Source organism: Amphiprion ocellaris, chromosome 8, assembly GCF_022539595.1.
Source record: "Amphiprion ocellaris isolate individual 3 ecotype Okinawa chromosome 8, ASM2253959v1, whole genome shotgun sequence".
NCBI classification, from domain to species: Eukaryota; Metazoa; Chordata; class Actinopteri; family Pomacentridae; genus Amphiprion; species Amphiprion ocellaris.
Genome location: NC_072773.1, coordinates 32255535 through 32280372, shown reverse-complemented (window position 1 = coordinate 32280372; position 24838 = coordinate 32255535). Strand labels below are relative to the sequence as shown.

The 24838-nt window shown below is 39.3% G+C and overlaps 2 protein-coding genes across 2 annotated transcripts; both read left to right on the top strand.

Annotated features, from left to right (window-relative positions):
- Positions 1-2232: 2232 nt before the first annotated feature.
- On the top strand, positions 2233-10930 carry LOC111566988 (DEF6 guanine nucleotide exchange factor). The gene is made up of 11 exons (XM_035947053.2): positions 2233-2450; positions 4039-4179; positions 4260-4445; positions 5155-5382; positions 5464-5610; positions 7340-7448; positions 7534-7832; positions 7913-8079; positions 8370-8568; positions 9636-9726; positions 10123-10930. The coding sequence occupies exons 1-11, from the start codon at positions 2355-2357 to the stop codon at positions 10317-10319; spliced, it is 1860 nt and encodes a 619-aa protein (XP_035802946.1). The 5' UTR covers positions 2233-2354; the 3' UTR covers positions 10320-10930.
- Positions 10931-15427: 4497 nt separating this feature from the next.
- Positions 15428-24719, top strand: ppardb (peroxisome proliferator-activated receptor delta b). Its single transcript, XM_023267792.3, has 8 exons — positions 15428-15808; positions 18396-18767; positions 19730-19881; positions 19977-20115; positions 20378-20580; positions 20998-21204; positions 21300-21543; positions 22682-24719. The coding sequence occupies exons 2-8, from the start codon at positions 18455-18457 to the stop codon at positions 22927-22929; spliced, it is 1506 nt and encodes a 501-aa protein (XP_023123560.2). The 5' UTR covers positions 15428-15808; positions 18396-18454; the 3' UTR covers positions 22930-24719.
- The last annotated feature ends 119 nt before the right edge of the window (positions 24720-24838 follow it).

Below are 24838 nucleotides of genomic sequence, written 5' to 3'. Positions count from 1 at the left end.
GCTACAACAATAAAATTATGATTTCACCTAAATACAACAGTGATGAGAATTCAGTAGCACAATTAATTAATACAATAATCTAAGAAGCTGACAATCTGCCACTCGATGCTCTAAAATGTCCAACATTCAACAATCTGACAATTATTCTGTTTATTGCAGATATGTGACGTGTAACTAGTCTGTAACCCCACTCTTCATCTACTAATTATCATTTCCAATACATACTTGATTTTTCCATTCTCTTGTAGAGATGCTGTGTGTACAATTTACAATGTACAATGTACAATTTAGTATAATATTACATGCTGTGTTTATATTTTTGTGTACTACACAGGTCAGTTTTAGCTCCATGTTGGCCAGCTGCAATGTTAAAATACTCATAACACCTTAATACAACAGTTGAGTAATGCAGTTATGTAACATAATACAAAATAGCATCAATGAAAATAAGAAACCTGCCATAATTGTCAGTTCAGAGGGGACCTTAATGTGTGACACCAAAGACTTAGTAGCTGATTTAAGATGACAAAAACCTGACAGGTAAACAGAGCATAAGGAGCAAAAAAAAAAGGCTAGTAAGCAATGGCACGAAGTACACCAACAATCTGGCAAAAGAATGGCGAAGAGATGGAGGTATATGGGTCAATATATAATTTGCAGGACTTTTTGTAACATAGTTGACAGGTTTCATAGTTGACATTTTTGCTGTTTTCAGGCCTAAAATCAACATGGCCACCTATAACCAAACACCACATGGCATTTTTACAGAAAGATTCTTCTAAATAGTATATATACAATTGAGTAAAATTGAAATTGAAAGTTATTTCTAAAGATATTGTAGTAAACCTGTTGACATGCCATAAATCCACACTTGACTCACACACTACTTTATATTAAATAACTCAGAAAGCCTTGGAGTCTGGCCAGTCTTTTCTTCAGGAGGAAATGACATCATGTGGAGCAGGTCATGTGATCTGGAATTAACACACTTCCTTGAGAGGTGTTTTTGTAATGGGGAACTTAGTGGAAAGTGATTTCACAGACACAGATGCAATTTGTTATATTCCATATAAAATCTGATATATTACCAAAAAGAAACATCTGTCATGATTCTCTCAACTTAATAAAAAGAACACAATCAAAACAGTTTTTGAATAAACTCATTTTATTATTGTTTAGCTAATTAGAAGGTGGTTGTTATTAAATTGGGACAATTATTTAGTTGACATTTTAGTGATATCCACTCATTTTTTATGAAAAACCGAGACACAAAGCGAGACAAAAATAACAAAAACAAGACACAAAACGACAAAATCAAGATGCAAAATGACAAGAACAAGACAGAAAATGACAAAACCAAGACACAAAATGACAACAAAGAGACACGAAACGACAAAATCGAGACAGAATGACAAAAAACAACAAAAACGAGACGAAACGACAAAACCGATACACAAAATGAAAAAAACCAAGACTCAAATGACAAAAACGAGGCAGAAAACGATAAAACTGAGACACAAAACGACAAAATCAAGACACAAAATAACAAAAACGAGATACAAAGTGACAAAAACGAGACGCAAAATGACGAGACAGGAAATGCGGAGCAGATCATGTGATTTGGAATTAACTTAAATTTGGACGGTTATTCAGTTGACGTTTTAGTGATATCCACTCATTTTTTATTAATAACGGATTGTTTCCATAATAAATAATTATGGAATTTGTAAAGACATGATTATAATAAACATAAAAAACATTAGTATTTTTTTACTTTTAATAAAAATGTATGCAAGATATATCCCATGGACTTCAAAAGTCCCTTAACTATATATTGACCCATATACTGAGACTGCTCGGCAGAGTGGGAACAGGTGAGTTGACTGGGATCAGGTGTGAGACACTGGGGACCTCTGCTGGGTGACTGAAGTGATACAAGGATGAAAACTCTCAAAACCATGTCATTAGCAACATAAAGCTATAATAATAATCTAAATCCAGGCAAGAAAGAGTCTGAATACTAAAATTTAAAAAGTGACAAATGCTTGTAATCAATTGTTTGTTTATTGTGTTCTTACTACTTTTACTTTTTGCATTGTTTTCTTGAATATTTGCACCACTGGAAGACAGAATCAGAACGTGCCATAAACAATCAGACCCTCCCTCTGCGTCAGCGTTTGTCCAGCAGGTGTCGCCGTCAGCAGACTGCTAAAGCCTCCTGCCAAAGCCTCCTGCCTGCCTGACAGCAGCAGCACAGCGTGGGTGTCTGCCTGTCACCCAGGGGCCCGTGTCAACAGCAGAGGGAAGAAGAAGAGCCGTAGAGGAGGAAACCAGAAAATAATACCGCTGCAGACATGGACCTGCGGTCTGAGCTGCTCAAGTCCATCTGGTACGGTTTCACGGCCCTGGATCTGGAGAAAAGTGGGAAAGTGTCCAAGTCTCAGCTGAAGGTGAGTGAAGGGGGCTCCACCTGTGAGATGGGACGACAGGAAGCTTTTTCTTGTGTGTGATGATTGTCTCACTGTTTTACTTTGCTTCTTCATTTACTACCTCAGTTCTGTTCATATCTTGCCATTATGGCTCACTGAAGACAGTAAAAGTGCAGCTCAGTGAACTAAATGTCTCAACAACTTTGTCATTTAGTCAGCGTACATTTTGATTCTGCGCTTCAGGAAATAAGTTAGTCAGCCTGCTATTACTTATCATCCTCATCATCAATATTTCCTGTGTGCAGCTCTTTTTTGAACACGTCGTGTACAACAAGGAACGAATTTGTTCCCCATATTTCGAGTAAAATACTTTCACTGCTGTAAGAGGGCACAATATGCACCTCTGTCTGGCAGGAGCACGAGAGCAACAGTTTGCTCTCAGTCTGAACATGAATGGGAGCCCTCATCGCCAAGCTGTGCTCACACTGGGCCTCGATGTACCAGCTTGTGGTGCAAAGGGACCTCTGGCACTGGAGAACAGCCTGTTGAATAGAGTATGTTCACAGCATGAGCCCGTGCACGTCAAAGGAACATTGTCACGGCGAGGGGAGCGGACAAAGTGGAAACACGTTGGTGATGGTTGTCTCTTGCCACAAGGCTTCAACGGGGCCACTGTATTTTTTGTTGATCTCATTGTTGTGTCACTTGGTGTGGCTCAGACTCCATTTCCAGCCGCCTCCCACGTTCCTGCGTCGTCCTGGCTCACAGAGAGGCAGCCTCATGACTGGGCTTATCCCCCTCATGCATGCAAGCTGTGTACAGGCGCCGTGTTCTTTAGACGCGAGCAGTTTGCATGCCGTGGCCTCAAAACTGACAGATGTTGTAGAGTGCTGGAGACTGGAGACAGGATGTGGTTATGGCTCAACACACAGAGACCGGTTGTCTGATAACACGCGGCGTCGGAGATCTCAAGATGCTGCAAGGTGAACAAATACAATGAGGAGAAAAGGTGTTTATTGAATAAACACCCTTTTGACACATAACTTGTCGAGTACTGATTACACACAGTCATGTTTATCACAACAGTGTAATGTAGGAGACATATAAATATACTTGCCTTTTATATGTTTTGTTGTTATTTCCTGTTTATCATTCTGTTCACATTTAGACTCACCTCATCATGTACTTTTGAGCTTTTTTGAGTCTCCCACTTGCCCTAACGTGTGAAGCTGCTGTTTAAATGAACTTTGATAGACTGACTTTTTAAACATTGTGTCAGAAAAGTCATGCAGTGCAGTATTTCCTTCGAAAACCAGCAGTTTCTCGCTGAATCTGATCTCACTACATTGCCACACTAACTTGTGTTATTTTTAGAAAAATCCAATGCAGCAGAAATCCAACACTTTAGTTCCCTAAAGATCTGAATTAGCTTTTTGTTTCAGTATGTTGGCCTTCGTTTTCTGAGGGAATTGCGCAGAACTTTGAACTCAACTCACATATACAGCATGTAATTTAGCAAAAATCATGCCAAGAAGTCTTTCCTTAAATGTTTCACATATGGATTCCTTTCTTTTTAAATCTGTTTCTCCTGTGCATTGCAATCTTTCAGGTGTTGTCTCACAACCTGTGCACAGTTTTGTGTATCCCACATGACCCGGTGGCTTTGGAGGAGCACTTCAGGGATGATGACGACGGTCCGGTTTCCAGTCAGGGTTACATGCCTTACCTCAACAAATATATCCTGGATAAGGTGATAACAACACTTGCTGGGCTGTTTTTTGTAGTTTGATTCTGTGAGAGAATTTAACCCCTGTATTCCTGTTGGTGTAGGTCGTGGAAGGTTCTTTTACTAAGGAAAACGTAGATGAGCTCTGTTGGACTCTCACAGCAAAGAAAAACTACCAGCCGGACAGAACCAGCAGCACGATTCTGCCGGAGAGAGATGCTTTTCGACTGTGGTGCCTTTTTAATTTTCTCTCTGAAGACAAGTACCCTTTAGTGATGGTTCCTGATGAGGTGGGTCCAACCAGGTTTCACAACACAGCTACTTTAAATTGTGTTATTATTTTTATATACAAGATTTTTAATGATGGAACTCATATTACTAAGTATACAGCATCTGAATCCATAGTTGATTGTGGCTGTGTGTGATTGTGTTTCTAAATTTAGACACACACACATATTTCAAGTTATTGTGCTCTGTTGTTGAATACAGCTCTAAGACAGCAGTCAGTAATCTGTGACCTAAAAATGCTGTTGGATTTTTTTTACAACCACTAAGTACACCGGCTGAAACCCTGTTTTCTTGCCATCATGGAACGCGGTGCTCTTTTTGTGCAGCAGTGTGGGCTTGTTTCTCACTTGCAAACCCCTGTTTTGGTTTCCTGTCGTGCATTTTTTCACTGCAGCTGCCAAGAGAAAGCCCCAAATTGCAAGGGCAAAGTAGTTTCTGTCATGCTGAGCTTACAAAAACGTTTTTGAGTTTTATTTTGGTGTTTCACACAGTGACCGCTGTGCAAAGAAATCTGTGTTGTAATGAGTACCACTGTGTTGTAAATGCTGCTATTGAAGTGCGTTTAATTAGGAAACAACCTGAATAAAGTGTTGTTGGATGTGAATTGGAGACTTGGAAAGAAAGTGCACAAATATGACCTCTGACCTAATAAACCATTACTGAGAAAAAAAATTGGTTCAAATGAGCATTTCTGCCTCTTTCGCTCTGCAGGTGGAGTATCTCCTCAAGAAGATCTGCATGGCCATGAGCATCGAGTTCAACTGTGTGGAATTAGAGGACTTCTTCTCCCAAGATTCAGTGCAGCAGACCGGCATTACTGTTTGGGTTTTCCTGGAGATGATGAACTCTGGAAAAGTAACCAGAGGAATTGACAAGAGCATTATCAGCATGGCTATAGAGGAAGTTTACAGGGAGATAGTTGGTGACGTCCTTAAAGAGGTAAGAGGCTGATCTGCCAACAGAAATCTTTGTTTTAGTTCCTGGAATGCTTTGTGATGGTGTGTGTTTGGGTGCAAACAGGGTTATCTGTGGAAAAAAGGTCAGCTGAGGAGAAACTGGAAGGAGCGCTGGTTCACGTTAAGGCCGAGCAACTTGGCTTACTACACCGGGGAGGACCGCAAGGACTGCCAAGGAAACATAGTCTTGGATGGGAACTGCTGCGTGGAGGTAAGCAGCTGGAGATGATCATCTTTCAACGCTGGAGGGAACTAGGGCTTTCAATAATGCATTCTTTGCCAGTTTGAAATGAATACTACTCATTTGCTTCCCATTGCTGAGTCAAAATATCGTTCTTTATGACCTGGGGGTGGGGAGTCTCCCAAGGTGTCGCAAGATGAAGCTCAAAAGGCCGCAAATGTTAAAGAGACGTTTGTTTTTATTCCTCACCTCACCTTGGTTTTTTCCTGTAAATTACTAAAAAAAAAAAAAAAAAAAAAAAAAAAAAAAAAATATATATCTTGATGGCTGAAACCAACATTAAATTAAAACAAAGAAGACTGTATGAAAATGTTGAGACCCTCCCAGATACCATCAGTAATTGACCACATTTGAGTTCGTACAGTTCATTTTGATGTTAATTATTAAAATGTAGGAAAGGAAAGCTCAGTTTATTTAAATTTAAATGTAGTTCTAACTCTCTCCTTTTATGATACATTTGTTTTTGACTCATTCTACTGTTTAACCCTCTGAACCTCAAAATCCACCTGCAGGTTGAAATGACATTATTTTTGAAGAAAATTACACAAGTTACATAATTTATTAGAAAAAAACTGTGGAAAAGGAAAATATCAGTGGATTTTTAACTATCCAACAATCCTTGAACTAATAATGTGTGATATTCATTGGAGAATATAATGAAGCTTAAATTCATATTTCATCAAAATGACTTTATTCTATATTTCTTGAATAAAAAATACCCCAAAATATGTTTGCCCTAACAGGATTTTGTAAAAAAAATTTAAATTCTCCCAACCGAGAAGCTATTAGACTGAAGCCATGTGACAAAAATTTGGAGACTTCTTGGTTGAACTGTGTGTACATAATTATGGAAACAAATTAAAGGTCAAAGTAGTAAAATATCTATAGTATGTACAGCAACACTTTTCCTTTCAATATTGGTAACATAAAACTTTTAGCATGTGCTGATTCTGTAAAATAAATATTTAAAGAAATTCAACTTTCATTTTTGAATGATTTCTGGCTTTATAACTGTGCAGAAAAAAAGCTCCAAAACTGGAGTTAAGATGGTTAATGTTCTGGTTTCTGTTAAAATGTAGAATAAAAAGGTGAGAGCTGCTGTAGAATAGTGATAAATACTATGTCACTAACCACTAAAGACCTTGACTCTCCCTCCAGAAATATTAAAACTACCCCCTCGGGAGAAAAAACTACAAAACCCTCTCTCTTTTTTGAATATCATTCCCCAAAAAATTCCCAAAAAGACACTGCTTACAATAATAATCTAAAAAAGGCTGTGAGCTGTCAAGGTTATAAAAGGGCACATAAGCTGAAACTAAAGCTTGCTTAGTTTCACACTTACAACCAGTTTTTCTCATAAATCTCACAGAACTGAAGCGATTGGTTTTCCAGCCTCATTCAGTCATGAATGAGCCATACTGAAAGTGAAGCCTGCAGAAGCAAAGACAGAGAGACCTGCTGTTTCCAACACTAAACACTGCATCGTGTGTTAAAAGACAACAAGCAGCCATGCTGAAATCATGATTGAATATTATTTGGTTGTGAAAAATGGATCACAATGTCCCTTTCCCTGTGCTTTCCCCTAATAACCTCTGCATATCTAAAAAAGAAGGTTAAAAAAAGGATAGAAAAGGAGTGCAACATGAACTGATACTTTTAATTGATTACTTGATTGACTGACTGAGTGCTTTTTGAATAGGTGCTGCCTGACCGAGATGGGAAGAGGTGCATGTTTTGTCTTAAAACCCTTTCCAAGACTTATGAAATGAGCGCATCAGACACCAAACAGAGACAGGAGTGGACTACAGGTCAGAGGAGACTCACATTCACTGATCCTGATCACAAATCAGTCCTCCAAGCTTCATCTGTCTTTAATCATCTTCCTCTTTGCAGCCATTCAAACGGCCATCAGGCTCCACGTCGAGGGGAAAAAGTCTCTTCACAAAGACCTGAAGCTGAAGCGTCGGGAACAGCGAGAGCAACGGGAGAAAAGACGGCAGGCCAAGGAGGAGGAGCTGCAGAGGCTTCGGGCTTTGCAGGAGGAGCGGGAGCGTAAACTGGCCGAGCTGGAGCTCCTGAAGGAGGCGCAGAAGCAGGCTCAGGTCCTCCTGGAGCAGGACGAGCAGAGGAGGCGCCAGCAGCACGAGCAGCTCCAGAGGGCCCTGGAGGTCCAGCTTCGGGAGGCTGAGGAGGTGAGCGAAGAGGAATTCAAATGTAAAACATGCAGAAAGATGTGGATTTGCATTCCTTTGCTTTGATTTTGTGTTTCAAGGCCCGGGTCAGCATGCAGGCGGAGATGGCTCTGAAAGAAGAGGAGGCAGAGCGGCAGAGGAAGAGGATCCAGGAGCTGGAGGAGATGCAGAAGCGTTTGGAGGAGGCGCTGCAGCAGGAGATTAAAGCCAGGCTGGATGAGGAGGCCTTCCGCTACGCTCAAGCAGGGTAAAGTTTGCAGACTTCCAGAACAATGTAGGGGAGGTGTGTTTGTGTGCAGACAGCAGATGTTAAACTCGGCTGCTGAAGTTCATGAGTTCATGTTGCGTGATGTTCCTGAGGAAGTTGAGCTGCCAGCAGGGGAAGTTGTTAAATGTTGCTGTCACTCACGTCGACATGCTGCTGAGCTCTTTCGACTGTCTCAGGTTCAAATGATCTGATGGGTTGATCTCACCGAACGCCTCGCCGATCAACTTTAGAGAGTGTAATGGTTTTTTTTGTGTGTGTTTTCTGTTCAGGTTGCTGGCTGAGGAGGAGGAGAAGATGAAGGCCCTGATGGCTCTGCAGGAGGAGCAGGAGGAGTACATCCTGAAGACGCAGAGGGAGAAGCAGGAGCTGAAGCAGGAGATGGAGGCCAAATCTCGGTCCCTGGAGGAGGCACAGAGGCAGCTGGAGGAGGTCCGCGCCAACAGGCACAGGGTTGACCAGGATGTAGTGGTGAGTTAAAAATAAACACAAAATGAACACGTACAGTTAAGTGATTAGACCACACAGCTGAAAATAGCACTTCAGGAATGCTTATTCCACAATCAGAATAAGGCTACAGTTGTGGTGGAACTACAGACCACTTCAACATGACAGAGACTTCATCATTTAGTTATGGTTACAAGGGAAAATTTTAAAAATTAGCAAGAGGTTAGCCCTGCGTTTAGTTTCCTCGTTAAATAATTTTTTAATTAAAAAAAAAAAAACACTAATGTGATAACGTTGATAAGGTCAGAGAGAGGAACAATCTAACACCAAATCTGTAGAAAAGGAACACAAAACAACACATGAAAGCAGCCAAAGAGCCGTGATGAATAAAAAAACACCCAGAGTAAGTATCGACTGGTCATGTTACAGAAATTTTTATCAGCAAATGAACAGGAAAGTGTACTGTCCAGTGTGCAACTGCAAGCAGGATTTTAATTAGACTTATTGAATTTCTTTTTTCATTGTAGCTCTAGAAATATTGATGGTTATTTATGAGTTTATGAGACCCCTGCAAACTCAAATTTTGAAACCCATACTCCATCTCAACTGTAATTCAAACACTAATTTACTTGTGTATACAGACAGGATGCTGCATATAAAGCACTTTAATGAGACAAAGATAATTTATCCAGAGCCGCTCTGTTCTTTTATATGTTTGCTTTTATGAATTTTATACTTTGACGATGGTATCGCTGGTACAAAGTACACATTTCTGCTTTTCTAATCTGGACATGAGAGAGCCAGTAGAGCACATGTCCCTATATTAGATTCTGTAACTCAGTAAGTTTTATTATTTCTAATTAATAGCTGATTCTAAGTGGTTGCAATGCAAATGGTAGTTTATTTCTGTGTTAGTGTGTCCCAAAAGGAACACAGCAAAAGCATGGCCTCGTGTGTTAATCTTTTGGATGCATTTTGTTTACAGTCAATGGCCTCATAAGTGTGCTGAGGTTTTTTTAAACACAAAGTACAGTTTGTTGTGTCAGTAGTTGATGCTCGATGTTTTATGAGTTGCCGTTTTCCTCCTGCAGGCCGCTCAGAGGAAACTTCGCCAGGCGAGCACCAACGTCAAACACTGGAACGTCCAGATGAACAGACTGATGCGGCCAATCGGACCAGGCGGTACGTTTCCTGTGTGCATGACGAGCTGGTGCGCAGCAAACATTTAGCATTTAAAGAGTCTAATTTACAGCTTCGAGTCGGTGTATCGTCCCAGCACAAACTTAATACTGTGATTTACATACTGTATGCTGAAACATTTCCATTTTAATGCAACCATCAGCATTCGACTTATAAATAAAAACAGTGTTAAAGAGAGAAGTAGCGAGTAATGTGCATCGATTTCTGCAGACCGTTTCTCGGTTATATTTCATAGAGCATTCTGTAAATATACTTCCTGAAATTTGATTCTTTATTTTTTTCACCCACTGGACTCCTTCTTTATTTCCACATCCTCCTGCTCTAAGTGCTGCATTACAGAACTAACTCTGATTTAATTTGTCTGGTTTGTTGGTTTAGAGAAGAGACCGTCGCTGGGAAGCTCTTTCTCGGCCTTCCAGATCCCGACACAGAGAGACCCGGGGCTGCGTCTCAGAAGGAGATCGGGTTCTGAGGATCAGGACGAGGAGAGCAAAGAAAATGTCGACAGCAGAGCCGGGTGCGATCACGAGAAACGTCACTCTCATGCCTCTAACGGAGACATGGACATCCCCTAAAATCGGAGGCTGCTTAGGTCTTTTCTTGTGAGGTTTTCTGACAAGGCAGGAGACGGTTGTGTCATGCGTGAACAATGTGAAAGCAGCAGGAGGATATCTGCACTTAAAACTGAATTTACAGTACTACCATTTCTAATAAACGTTGAATTTACTGACCTCATGTTGTCACAGACAGCAACAGTTTGAAACATTTCAATGAGAAAGTGCATTTTCAGTATTCGCTGCTCACTAACGGTTTGACTGCAACCTGTGTGAGGCTTGTTCTGAACAGAAACGATACCTCGGTGCAAAGAAAATGAGCTGTGAGAAAGATCCCGAAGGCACAAAGTTAGCTGTGATGCTTAAAAAGTAAATGAAGCTCATTTGTTTAGCTCTGTAATATAGTGAGATACCAATGTGTCATTTTTCTATTTGTAATTTTTTGTGATTTGTAGAGGAAGGCTTCAGTTTTTGATGCAGAAAGTTGATTCAGTATTAGAGTTTACCACAGTCGCTCCTGATAAACAGGAAAGAGAGAGAGAGGTGAAAGAGAGAGCTCTCACTGAACTTCCTGTTTCTAATGTCAGTTAACATTATTGTAAATAAAAGAGTGAAATGATGCCATCACCACATTTCTGTATCTTCACTGTGTTCAAACATGCAACTCAAAAGAAACTGGAGTCTTTACTTTGATATGTTACCCAGGGAAGCTGAAATAACATCCTGAGAACTGAATAAACGAGTGAAGCAACAGCGAAGACATCGATGCCACAGGCGCTGAAGTGGAAGAAGTTGACACCCACATGGCTGAATGTTCAAACTGCTCGTCCGGTTTAGTTTGAATTTGAGTCCACCTCATTTGTGAGAGTAAGATACGTCATCACTGACTAATTTTACTCATATGAGTGAACAGAGACATCCCCTGACTAATCCTGCAAACTACATGCAGGTTGGATTGATTTTCATGATCTCTATTTATTTGTGTAAAATCTCATAGTCTCCATGGCATAGGTCTTTTAGTTTTTATCATTCAGTAACCCTCTGAGCCATTTCTAGGTGTTTCTTTTATACATTTTAGTAACGATGGGCTATTTTTTAGTGTAACATAAAGTCTGTGGAAACAACACAACCCTGAATGAGTGTCTTCTGCACAGTATGACACAGTTGTAATGCTTGACATACCAAAAAAGAATTACGATTATCTATTTTACAAAAACTGAGTCCAAATGTATAGCACTCACCCACAGATGTCACCAGGACTGGAAAAAAGGTGACTACGCAGTATAGATATTTCACTACTTACATTTTCTCCTATCTGCTCTGTGTAAACACTGCCTGCAGTTCAGCCTAAAACTCTCAGGATTTGTGGTCACATGACTGTTGGTCACTATTAACTTCTCAGATCTGCTAAGGAGTGCAGATTTTATTTATTTATTTATTTGCTGATTTGGTTTTATCAAATCTTGTTAGTATAAACAGTTAATTTTTTTAACCTGATTTTGATGAAATGTGTGGAGTAGTGAGAGTGTCAAACTGCAAAAATAAATCTATAAAAGAATAAGGAAGTACAAGTGGAAATATAAACACGAACAAATAAAATAATAAAGAAAAAATGTTGCTATATAAAGAAATATTAATCAAAGAATTAATCCATAAAAGAAAAGGCTAATAAAAGTAGAACTATAAAGACAAATAAAATAAGAAAAAAAATGAAAAAAATGTGCTTATAAATAAAAGAAAAAATAAATAATGTGGCAATATAAACATTATAATGTTATAATGTTGTTTTAAAAGCAAATTAAAAGCACATCTCTTCTTTTTATTTTTTATTATTTTATTTGTCTTTATATTTCTACTTTTATTAGCCTTTTCTTTTATGAATTAATTTTTTGATTAATATTTCTTTATATAGCAACAATATTTATTTTTTATTTTATTTATAAGCACATTTCTTCTAATTTTTAAAATTATTTCATTTATTTATCTTCATATTTATACTTTTTTAGCCTTTTCTTTTCTGGATTCATTTTTTGATTAAGATTGCTTTATATTGCCACATTATTACTTTATTTCTAATTACATTTCTTCTTTTTTTAAAATTATTTTATTTATTTGTCTTCATATTTCTTTTATTAGCCTTTTCATTTATAGATTAATTTTTTGATTAATATTTCTTTACATAGCAACATTATTTTTTTTTAAATTTTATTTTTTCACCTTTATTTTTCCACTTTTGTTTGCTTATTCTTTAATAGATTTATCTTTATAATCTGGCACTGTCCCTGCTCTATAGAAATGTCTTGATTTAATGCTTTGATATGGTTCACGTTCCTGACAGATTTTCACGTCACACGTGATCAGCTCACGGACATTCAGAAAGTAGAAAATCTGATGATTCTCTCTGTCTTTGATAAATGGTGTCATACTAAAAAACATTCATTTTAAACTCATGTGGGTTTTGGGATTCAGAAGGTTAATTGATATGAATAATTCATAGAAAGTGCTGTGTATTAGTAGACTTCATTTATAAAAGGGAAACAGTTATATTTTGTATGCATGACGCTTGGACTTTATTTTTGACTTAACAAATCAATAGCAAATAACTGTAAAAAAATTATACAACACTCATTTTTAACTGTCTTGCTTCTTGGGGGAATTATGTTTTTGATAAAATAGCATGAAATCCATTAGATTATGAATGCAGACTTATGTTTGTGGACACTCCATTACAGTGTTCAGATAGTGGCTGATAATTAGATTAAATAATTTAGATTATGCACCTTGAAATAACAATAATCTCAAAACTAGACTTGGCATAGTGTTTGCCTCAATGACACATTAAATCATTAAATCAGCCCTTCTTAATAACCATTGGACCTATTTTTGCATTTACAGATCTCAGAAATGATATTGTTTGGTACCCTGTCGGCACAACGCATACAGCTGATGACACTGCAGTTTTCCTCAAAGCATATTTAATGTTCCGTGAACCAGGTGACCGACGGCCTCTGTGGATCTGGTCTCCAGGGCAGTTTGTCCGGTTGGTAAACAAGGCTTTGTTTGTGAAATACTGCTAAAAAAAAAAGCTTCTCTAACATGGAAAAAGCTTGTATTTCTTGATTAATTGCATCTGGTGTATTATTTAGAACTAAAAACACATCAGAATCAGTGTAATTACCAAGTAGGTTTTCACACAGACACACTTACGATTAAAAGAAAGTGCAAGTATGATGATTATATGTAAGCCCCTTTGTCTTAATTCTTAATAACATCAGGGACAATATGTTTAATAACATCCTGTTAACACTAGACTTTTCTATCAATAACATTGTGACAGCAGTAACAGAAATTATCCATCATGCCACATCTGTACATATCCATATGTAAATCCACCAAGTCATATGCATTTATCTATCTATAAAGTGGTCAAGTTATATGTCTAATTATTCGTGCCTTGTACACTGTCTTTATTATACCTGTATTGCATCTTTTTATCTTTATATCTAGCTGCTTTAACATGTAATGATCAATAATTTATCTTATCTTATAATCCTATAGCAGGGGTGTCAAACATGCGGCCCACGAGCCAAAACTGGCCTTCCAGAGGGTCTAATGAGGCTCGTGGGATAACTTTGTAAAGTGTAAAAATTACAGAGAAGACATTAACTGTAGATTGTAAATTTGTAAAACTATAAATTTAACATAATTTCCAGACCATGACAAGTTGTTTTGATCATAAAGTAAAATACTATATTGCTCATTTTGTCACTGAGTGTCACATTTTTGGCTTTTTTGTCATTTGTCTCAGGTTTTTGTCATTTTGTTTCTCGTTTTTGTCATTTTGTGCCTCATTTTTGTAATATTTTGTCTTGTTTTTGTTGTTTTTTTTGTCAGATTTTGTAATTTGTGTCATGTTTTTGTCGTTTTGCATCTCACTTTTGGCATTTTGTTTAATTTTTGTTTAATTTTGTCTTCTTTTTGTGGTTCTTTGTCTTTTTTGTTTGACTTTTGTTATTTGTTGCATGTTTTTATCGTTTCTCGTTTTTATCGTTTTGTGTTTCCTCTTTGTTTTTGGTCTTATTTTTGTCATTTTGTGTTTTGCTTTATTCGTTGTTTTGTGTAGTGCTTTTGTTTTGTGTTTCCTTTCTATCTCGCTTGTGTCGTTAGTCTGTTTTTTGTCATTTTGTTTCTCACTTTTGCCATTTTTAGTCAAATGTTTGTTGTTTGTCCATTTTTTTGTTGCTTTCTAGCCTTTTTGTCTACTATTTTGTCTCTTTTTTTGTTTTGTTTTGTGTCGTCTGTCTCAATTTTTTGTCATTTTGTGTCTCATTTTTGTAATACTTTGTCTTGTTTTTGTTGTTTTTTTGTTTGTTTTTGTCTGACTTTTGTCTGACTTTTGTCTTTTTGATCATAAAGTAAAATACTATATCGTTCAGTTCCAGATACCTGAGACTAAATATTTTGTGCCTTTGTAGATAAACTGTGATTTGTAGGGTATAATGTGTAAATGATAAACTGAGGCATAATATTGTTGAAACTGAATTTATTTTTCTTAGGAAATTTCAGGTTGTTTGTAATGTTTTGTATAAAGATAGTTCCTTAAATGTGAACATTTTTTCACTAAAACAAAGGAAAATCAAATTGGTGATGAGTTTGACACCCATGTCCCATTGGATAAAATTCTATGACATCTTGTAAAATCAGACATGAACCAGTCCAGTGATTTTGAAACTAATCTTATCTTTACGAATAGGTCACAAAATCAAACATATTATTCAACTGGATTTATTTTTACATTTATTTTATTTTTTTGTGGGAATCTAAATCATTTTTTGTCGGCATAACTTAATCTCTATGTCAAATCAAATCTATTCTTATATAGCCCAGTGTCACAAATCCTATGTTGTTTTTGTTTTCACTTTCATGGATTTAAACTCCCGTGTAAAAGCTTCTCGGTGTCAGTGCATGTGTCCGTGTTGCCGAATGCAACAACAACAGTTTATTATTGTGTATTTCACGGAGACCTTGACTTCTCGGAGCTGTTTGTAGGATCCAGTCGGATGTGTGCGGTGCGGGGGGCGCTGTGTCCTGGCATGTGACGAGGGAGGAGGAGAGGAGAGGAGAGGAGAGGAGGGGGGGACAAGCAAAGCAAAGCAGAGTAAACCAAAGCCAAGCCAAGCAGGGCAGAGAGTCGGTGAGGGATTACCAGCTAACTTCGCTTATTTGCATGTGATATAGTGGCCAGCAGATGTGTCCGCACCGCTGTTAATTTTCTCCTCTCATCGGCTTGTGTTACCGCAGCGGAGGCCCGAATCAAGTGTAAGTTTATGTTAGTTAGCAGTCTGACGTTAGCCGTTAGCCGCTAACTCCCGCTGGTGACTTCAAACAACTTGTCAACAGCCGATCGATCCTGGACGGGATTCGGGACTGTTTTCGCTGCTTGTCTGGCGTGTGGCCGGCTTGGCATTTCACCGTGAACACCTTCACAAGCAGCAGCACTACTGGGAGAGGTAAGCTAACTTGGCAAGCCCCAGCTAACGTTATTTAAAGGCACACACGGGAATGTGGGTCAGCCGCGCTAACGGCTAGCTAGTAGTAGTCAATACTCAAGGTTAGTAGCTAACTAGCTCGGTTGGCTAACGGAGCTGAGACTTCGACGGACGGAGCCACTCGCTGCTACGTCTGGGGTTGTTTCTACTCTGAGGGAAAAAGTTTCATCACGGTAGCCATGTCTATAAGTTGGCCGTCGTTTAATTTCTCAGATGGTCGTATCCAGTTACAGTCCTGTCAGTGACTCATACATTTCACAGTAGTGTTAGCAGATATTTCCGAGAACCAGTGTGACAGGTTGTCTGCCGGACGACAAGTCTTAACACTCCGAAATTTGGATGTTTTTTTTTTTTAAATCCCTGAACACAACGTTTACACTTCATCCCGCCTTGGGACACCGCACAAGGCCGGTGTTTACTCTGGGGAAAACACACGCAAACATTTCCAATAAGTAGATGCTGTGGATGTTTGTCAAGGCACAGGCTACATACATGGACGGATTAATCCACTAGGGGGCCCCGGGGTAAAAAAAATGCAACCCCCCCCTCCACCCCTAAAGCCCTCTCCCCTACCGCCTCCACCGGCGATCAACAGTGCTCAGTGTGTACATAGTGCATGCACCCTGTCCCCTTAAAGCACCCACCAAGTACACTGCGCACCCTGCCATGGATCTGAGGCAAACAATAATACAGATGTCTCCAAACTGCAGTAGAGGCAAAGTTTATTCTACTTCAAGGTAGCAGCGAGAGCACAGCCAAGTGTGCAAGATGCAGAGAAATCACAGCAACGAAGAAGTTTTGCGCTGTGGGCACTTTATGTGAATGTAAATCGAGCCTTTATTTATTCTTATAGTAGGATCTTATGATAAATAATAGTGAACTCTGTCTCTGTAGCAGATGTAGGCTGATGAATAGTTTTTACCCACAAGCAATCAGCCTTGGGATTGACTCTTACGCGCTCGCATTGAACTGGACTATTTCATTGAACTCTATACACCCACATAATGTGTAACTGTTTACCTCTATGCAGTTTATAATCACTCCTGTCATCACTTAACCGCTGCAATAGTCGCCTTATACACACCAAAATTTACAAATACACGGTGCACTTTATGACCGCTACTGCTGTCAGTTTAAGTCTGCATATTTAGTTTTTTTTAAGCATTGTACTGTGTAATTGTCTAGTTTTCTATGATATGACAATAAACTTTTCAGAACTGGAGTTGCTTTACAAATCAAAGTGTTTGTAAAACATTAAAAGACGACAATAAAACATTAGCTGTGACAGTAAAACACATAAAATATTATACAAATGCCGCTCTGTGCAGGCTAGTTTTTAAAAAAAGCTTCCTGAACTAAGTCGGTTAGCTCGTTCCAGAGTGCCTGGGTTAATATAGTAAAAGCACGGTCCCCCTTTGGTTTAAGCCCTGGACTTGTGGAATTTTTAACAGCAGGTGATTTCTTTGATCCGAGGGGTTTGGGTGCAGAATGAGGGGTTAAAAATTCCAAGATGAAGAGCAGAAAGAAATGTTGCATATCAATGAGAACAACTGCTTAATAGCTTTGCTGGTAATGTACCTTTCTTTGTCAGGTTCTGTATTTAATGAAGTCAGACAGACTTGGCAATAAACAATTTCTCATTTGATCTTTGTGTGAAATCATAATATACAGAGTCAGCCAAAATAATGTTTACACACAGGAAAAGAAAAACTTACATAAATATTTCAATACCAAATTTATTCAGACATCATGAGATTAATAAAAGTTATCTTTGGCCTCTACAGTTACAAGAGGTGCTCAAAGTGGTGGCCATTGACTGCCAGACATTTCTGTTGTAGACGTCACTTGTTGATGCTCCATTCATGAGGGTAATGCCATCTGTTGGGAAAACATCATACAATAGTACACAGTGTTATCATAATTTGATCAAACTTTGAAAGAGGTATCTATATGCATAGAAGTACTTAAGCAAATGAAATATTTAGGCAAATTTTTCTTTTCCTGATATATGTATGCAATGTTTTGTCTGACTCTGTATATTGAAATCCAGATTTATAATGACATATTCCATGATAGACCTCGACCCCAATTAATACCATGATGCAGGGGTTTCAGTGGTGTGTGACCCCTGCTTGTCTGTTCACTTGCTTCCTTGTTAATAGAGGAATGACTATAAAGCCTGTGCATATCATGTCATTGGTGTATGACTTTCAAGGGCACTCCCTGGTTGCTCAAACAAAATTAGTTGAAATTGACTGAAGGACACCTAAACAAACACATGTCAAAGATTTCTAAATGGACTCATTGTAGTAAATGCTTATATAAAAAAACTGACATTCAGGGAACAATTTTGGCTCTGCCGCGTGTTGCAACAAGCTAGAATTGGACTGTTAACCTCTCACATACTGTCTTTACAAGCAAGTTAGACGATATGTGGAGTCAGTTAAGCGTGAACAGCTGCTCGTTGTGGCTCAGAATTTAATCCACACGTTAAGTAAACATCGGTATTGTATTGTGTATTTAAAATAATGATTCTGTTTTTAAACAGTGGAGCTATGATGGCTACGTGACAGGAGATGAGCCGCTGAGTCAGCTTCAACAGGAACCATGGAAGGGTTTCAACAAGCTGCCACAGAGCAGCACGACCGGGTGAACGGCCACTGCGAGCCCATGTCCCCCCAGGACACAGCTGAGTCTGGAGGCTCAGACAGTTGTGGGGGGACAAGCGTGTCGGAGTTGACAGACGTGCAAGAGTTAAAGGCCAGGGAAAGTGAAGATGAGGAGGACAAGGAGGAGAAGGAGGTAGCACCTGCATCTAAAGGTCTGAAAGGGGACCAGAAGAAAAGACAGAAAGAGGGTCAAGATCAGGACGAAAACGATCACAGCAAGCAAAACAACAGCGCGTCGTCCAGCTACACAGGTAAGACTTATATTTCACTGTCCTGTAAATTGTCTTCTAGAAACTGGAGCGAGACATTCTTAGACAGGTGCTACGTGTCCACTAGATGTGTTTTTACCACTTGTAAATGCATCTGAAAATTGCCCGCTTGGTGGGCGTGTACTTGAGGCAAGTAGCCAGTGTTCAGCTCCTGCCGACCTTCTTCTCCAACTGTCCTGCCTGCCCCTGATTGGACAAACGCATCGACTCGGAAGCTGTCTGCTCCTGGATTTCAAGCCGGACCAACAAACCTTTGCAAACTTTCTCTTTCATTACGAAAACTGTTCAGCGAAAGTATTTCTGAAAGCATTTGAGGTGAGAAATAAGCTGTGCAGTAGCTGAATCTGTCCTCATTTTCGTTCACCGATGGCTAGTTTAGATGTTTGACCAAAGTTTTGCGATGCGTCAGACATCTGCACGCCGCATCGAATTTGCATAAAGTATAATTCGAGTCTACTTTATGCAAATGAGCAGCAGCCTGTTTCAGAGAGACGCGCCGGATCGCAGCTCGAAACGCACCGCAACCGGACCAGCATGCAACGCGGTGCATTTCACATAGATGATGAATGGGATGCAGGAAATTGCCGGATCTAGTGGACACATACTTAGACCTGAACTCCCTCCCACCTGACATCAGAGACATTGACACACTGGACATTTTCAAATCCCATCTCAAAACCCACCTGTTCAAACAAGCATATTCACTTTGAATCCATTCCTCTTTCTTCTTCTGTCATTTTAAAAGTGCTAAATTTCCTTCTTTTAAATTTTTTACATCTTTAAATTTTATATTGTTTATTTGAATGTTTTAACTGTTTACTTTGTACAGTGTCCTTGGGTGCTCTAAAAGGCACCTATAAATAAAATGTATTATTATTATTATGATTGTTGTTATTAGACACTGCATGAGCATTATTATTTGTGTTTTGTTTTTGCAAACGCAGACTTGTCCCATACATCGTCACCTTCGCTGTCAGAACAGCTGCGTCTCGGTAGAGAAGACAGCGCAGCATCTGGGATCAGTGTGGAGTGTAAGGTCTGCGGAGACAAGGCCTCGGGCTTCCACTACGGCGTGCATGCCTGTGAAGGTTGTAAGGTAACACAGTTTGTGTATCGCAGCAGAATATCTTAATAAGATAAGAAAGTTCAATAATGCCAGTTGCTGAACTGGTTTTCCTATTCTCTACTCAGGGCTTTTTTCGGCGGACCGTGCGGATGAAACTGGAATATGAGCGCTGTGAGCGTTCTTGCAAGATTCAGAAGAAGAATCGTAATAAGTGCCAATATTGTCGCTTTCAGAAGTGCCTGTCTTTGGGAATGTCCCACGATGGTGAGAGAGAAGATGTGTCTGCATATGAGCTTCTTAAAATAGGTCATTTATTGATGATGATGTCCTTTTGCAAATACTTTAACAAAAAAGTTACAAAATTTGCTGTTAGGGAAAAAACTACATTTCCAGCAGAGATGTGGTCAACTGCATTTTTCCAGCTCTGACTTAGAATCTGTTGTAAAACAAACCAGGTATCAGACCTAATTTATTTTGGAAATGTCCACTCAAAATAAGACCAGCATGTGAATGTGTGTTTGCTCAGCGATCCGATATGGACGTATGCCTGAGGCGGAGAGGAAGAAGCTGGTGGCAGGCCTGCTTGCAGAGGAGCTGAACCTCGGCAAACCAGGTGGCTCGGACCTGAAGACCTTGGCCAAACAAGTCAACACAGCCTACCTGAAGAACCTCAGTATGACCAAGAAGAGGGCCCGCAGTATCTTGACAGGCAAAACCAGCAGCACCGCAGTACGTTCTGGCTTCCTCAGAAATAAAATACATGAACCTCAGTAATGGCAAAACGTTCCCCTCAACTTTTCTCTTTAGAATTCTTGTTCTTTCTTCACTTCTTTTCACTTAAATACATGGTCACCGACTGGAATATGTTGTTACATGTGTTGTGAGGGAACTGTTGCTTTAACCTCTCTGACTCCTAACAGTTGCTTGAAACATCATCTGTTTGGAATGAAAACATGATATATTATGTAACTTATTCTAGGTTAAAACATCGCCAGAAAATATGCAAGAGAACCACAAAGTTTTTATGTGCATATTCCATGCTTTTGATTTATATAAATCTGCCGTAAATGTCAGATATATTCTAGCACTGAGTATTTGTGGTTGCATGTGATTGTTCAGGAAAAGTTGTTTTTGTCCTTTTTGCAGCCCTTTGTGATCTACGATGTAGACACACTCTGGAAAGCAGAGAGTGGTTTGGTATGGAGCCAGTTAGTTCCCGGTGCACCTCTGACCAAGGAGATCGGAGTTCACGTGTTCTACCGCTGCCAGTGCACTACGGTGGAGACTGTGCGAGAGCTCACCGAATTTGCCAAGTGCATTCCAGGGTTTGTGGACCTCTTTCTTAATGACCAGGTGAGTCACCGTCTCCACAGGTTGCTTTACAACTTGGCTATATTTGTGTGGCTGTTTACAGACAGCAGCAACCGACAACTGTGTGCTTTGTGCAGGTGACTTTGCTGAAGTATGGAGTGCACGAGGCTATTTTTGCCATGCTGCCGTCTCTCATGAACAAAGATGGACTCTTGGTGGCCAATGGCAAAGGCTTTGTGACGAGGGAGTTCCTGCGCAGCTTAAGAAAACCCTTCAATGAGATCATGGAGCCCAAGTTTGAGTTTGCTGTCAAGTTCAACGCCCTGGAGCTGGATGACAGTGACCTGGCCCTGTTTGTTGCTGCCATTATTCTCTGTGGAGGTGAGACTGAAGGGTTTTCTGGTAAACAATGAACAATTTGTGTTCTTAAGTATTTCAAACACTACATTCTTTTTCCTGAGGCAATGGTATTCTATGTGGGCCCTCAGGTGACATTAACCTCTATAAAACTTAAACTGTAATTGTTTCTAAAGGATTTTGTGCTCAGGACCTGCAGCAAACACTTTCACTGCCATTAGCTATTGTAGTCGGGAACATTTTTGTGTCATAACGGCCAAGTATTGATTTTAGTGAGACATAAATGTAAATACATAAATTAATTTTAATGGCTTAATCCAACCATCAGTTTAATTTCACTTAAGGCTGAGTCAAGTTTGCATTCGTAAAATGATTTACATCAATAGGATTTTTTTATTTTTGTTACTAGCAAATACAGAAGAATGTGATGCAAAACTTAATATTTCAGAACTTTAATTGGTTGTCCATCATACTTTTTGTGCTTGCAAGTAGTCAGAACAAGTATTAAATAGTGTGATATTTTGAAGGCCTTGAAAGTCATACTTGCTACTTAACAGCTGCTGCTAATAACTACTATTTTTCTATCAATTAATCAATTGACTCACTTTCATCAGTTAGTTTTGTATACATTTACATTTCCTTCAAAAAATGTAATCGACTATTTGATTTAATTTCTTGAGTTTTTAACTTTATGAGTGTAGTTATAATCTGCATTGACCAAAGATATTAAGAAACTCCCTACTAATTAGCAGACAACATTTTCTGGCCGTGCATCTCCTAGAATAACACCCGTGTGCTTGCTCTTCAAGTGCTACAATAAAAGGTTTCCACAGTGCTCAAACAACCTTTTAGTGTTCTGATAATTTCAAGTCTGAGTTGGGCTCTGCTGCATCTTCAATTTTCTAAAACTGTCCAGCTGACACATAACTGGACTCACAAACATCTGATAGCATGAATAAATCATTGTGATATGGCCAAAAACATGTTACAGGGAATCGTGGAAAATGTATTAAAAAATAATGACATCAATGCTGAAAATGCATCATCCTCAAAATCTTAGTCGATTATGCTAACTAATTGCAGCAGCTGTGTCTTACTGTGTGGCTCAGAGCAAATTGTGACTCATCATAAACTGTTTCTTGGTGCCTTCTTGTCCTGCCAGATCGTCCCGGGTTAATGAACGTGAAGCAGGTGGAGCAGAGTCAGGACAGCATCCTCCAGGCGCTGGACCTCCACCTCCAAGCAAACCACTCTGACTCTGTCTACCTCTTCCCCAAGCTGCTTCAGAAGATGGCCGACCTCCGTCAGCTGGTTACTGAGAACGTTCAGCTTGTCCAAAAGATCAAAAAGACTGAGTCGGAGACCTCTCTCCACCCTCTACTACAGGAGATCTACAAAGACATGTATTAGCGTTCTCTGGCACAAACTGCTTCTAGCAATACTGTTACAGACTGACGTTACATTTCTAACAATACACTGCATTCAGTTCAAGCACTGTTCCACATATGGGCATGGATTTTAACGTGCAGATGAGACAAACTCACCTGGTAGGGCTAACACAATCAGCAAAGTCTTCACAATGTCAGCATTACCATCAGCACAGTAGTGAGTGTGTGTGTGTGTGTGCGTGATGAGCATCTGGAATCATTTGTTGCAGGTCCTAGTTTCCCACAACGGTCACTTAACAAAAAGAACGATGTGTTTTCTCACCCAGGCTGCTCCTGTTTCATCCTAATAGCAGAGCTGACCCCAGAGCAGCGTCTAGAGAGAGAGAGAGAGAGAGCTTCTCCTCCTTGGCTCTGTGTTTTGCTGTAAAAGGGAAAGCATTCACATTCTTACACCAATGGCATAGTTGAAATAGAAATCACTTTATACCTTGCAAGAGTGATTGTAATTGTTCTCAGACTTTTAACGGAGCTGAAGATGCACAATTTGGTATTTGTTTACATCATTATTATCATCATCATCATCATCACTGACCGCCACTTTGCCATTTGGTTTAAAGAACACAAACTGGGCTGGTTCCAGCAGTGTAGAGCTCATCAATGCAACTGTCTGTGCAATACCATTTCCATTTGTCAATAAATGTGAGATCCAAGTTTTGTCTTAAAGCCATCTACCCAAGAGGTAACTGTTGGACTGTGCTGCACAGATTTTATTTCTGAAGCTGACACTATAAACACGTGACCTGTTTAAGTACAAGGGACAGCATGTTTTTATTAGTTTCTCTCTTTGTGTTCACATGCGAAACACAACAAACTTGCCATTTTAAAGGTTTTTTTTTTTAGTTTATTCTTTGTAATGTTACTAATTATTTGTAATTGTTGATCACATTTGTAAGGGCAAAACATGAATTATCTTGTTTCATGTATTAAGAATATGTGTTTTTTCATTTTACATGCCTGCCTGTTTGGTTTAGGTTGTACCAAATATCTCATCAAACCATTCCTTGATGAGGAATCTGGATTTCATGGATCAGGAGGATTGACCCTAAACCAGCATACCAACCATGATATTGTTACTGGAAAGTTTGATGACGATTGAGAGGCAGCATCCGGCATCTAGTATCTTATGTCGGTTTTTGTATTCGAGATATACACAGTCCTAGAGTGCTACTATTTTTATGTGTGTACGGTCTGATTTGTCTTGTGAGGAGGGGGCACAAAGTGTAACAGCCTTATAATACTGTAGCCACAATCCATACGTTTCCAATGTCCCCCCCCCCCCCCCCCCCCCACAGTATTCTGTGTTTTCTCTTTTCACTGTACCTACTCTGAATGGACTTCACTATGTCAGCGCTGGTGCACACGGTCCACCTTCATAAGCTTCTTCTTGTGCTCTTATCGGTCTTGATCCCTATCTACCTCTAATGTACAATCTGTGACATTATTCCGCTGTCTCATCTGATCCCTGACGTTTATTTTTTTTTGCCTTAATTCCTGCTATTGGTACACATTTGCAAATTTGATATTATTGGCTGATGTGTGGTGTGCCAAGCTAGCAAAGGGTGTGGATGGATGGATAAAAATTACACCAAAAAACACAAGAAAAGGTTGATGTAAACTACCTCTATGCCTGTGTAAGTGATGGGTTGACACAATGTCAAGACTTGAAATAATTTCCTCCTTATGGTCACATGTAACCTATCTGCAGATCTAGTTTAGTGATATCTCACTTATAAATTTGATTAGAAATATTAATCCTGATTTTTCTCCATTTGTTATTTAAACACAAAGACACGTGTATGTTCAGTTTATGTGGTGTTTTTTACTTGTTAAAGCTGCTTTTCTTAACGACGTTAATTAAAATTAAGCGGCCC

What these genes read in the sequence shown, in the direction of transcription:
- LOC111566988 (XM_035947053.2), top strand. Translation starts at nt 2,355, where the DNA reads ATGGACCTGCGGTCTGAGCTGCTCAAGTCCATCTGGTACGGTTTCACG. An exon ending in TAGTGATGGTTCCTGATGAG is followed by an intron (nt 4,446 to 5,154) that starts GTGGGTCCAACC and finishes TTCGCTCTGCAG; the next exon opens with GTGGAGTATCTCCTCAAGAA. An exon ending in TTCCGCTACGCTCAAGCAGG is followed by an intron (nt 8,080 to 8,369) that starts GTAAAGTTTGCA and finishes TTTTCTGTTCAG; the next exon opens with GTTGCTGGCTGAGGAGGAGG.
- ppardb (XM_023267792.3), top strand. Translation starts at nt 18,455, where the DNA reads ATGGAAGGGTTTCAACAAGCTGCCACAGAGCAGCACGACCGGGTGAAC. An exon ending in TTTGGGAATGTCCCACGATG is followed by an intron (nt 20,116 to 20,377) that starts GTGAGAGAGAAG and finishes GTGTTTGCTCAG; the next exon opens with CGATCCGATATGGACGTATG. An exon ending in ACCTCTTTCTTAATGACCAG is followed by an intron (nt 21,205 to 21,299) that starts GTGAGTCACCGT and finishes TGCTTTGTGCAG; the next exon opens with GTGACTTTGCTGAAGTATGG.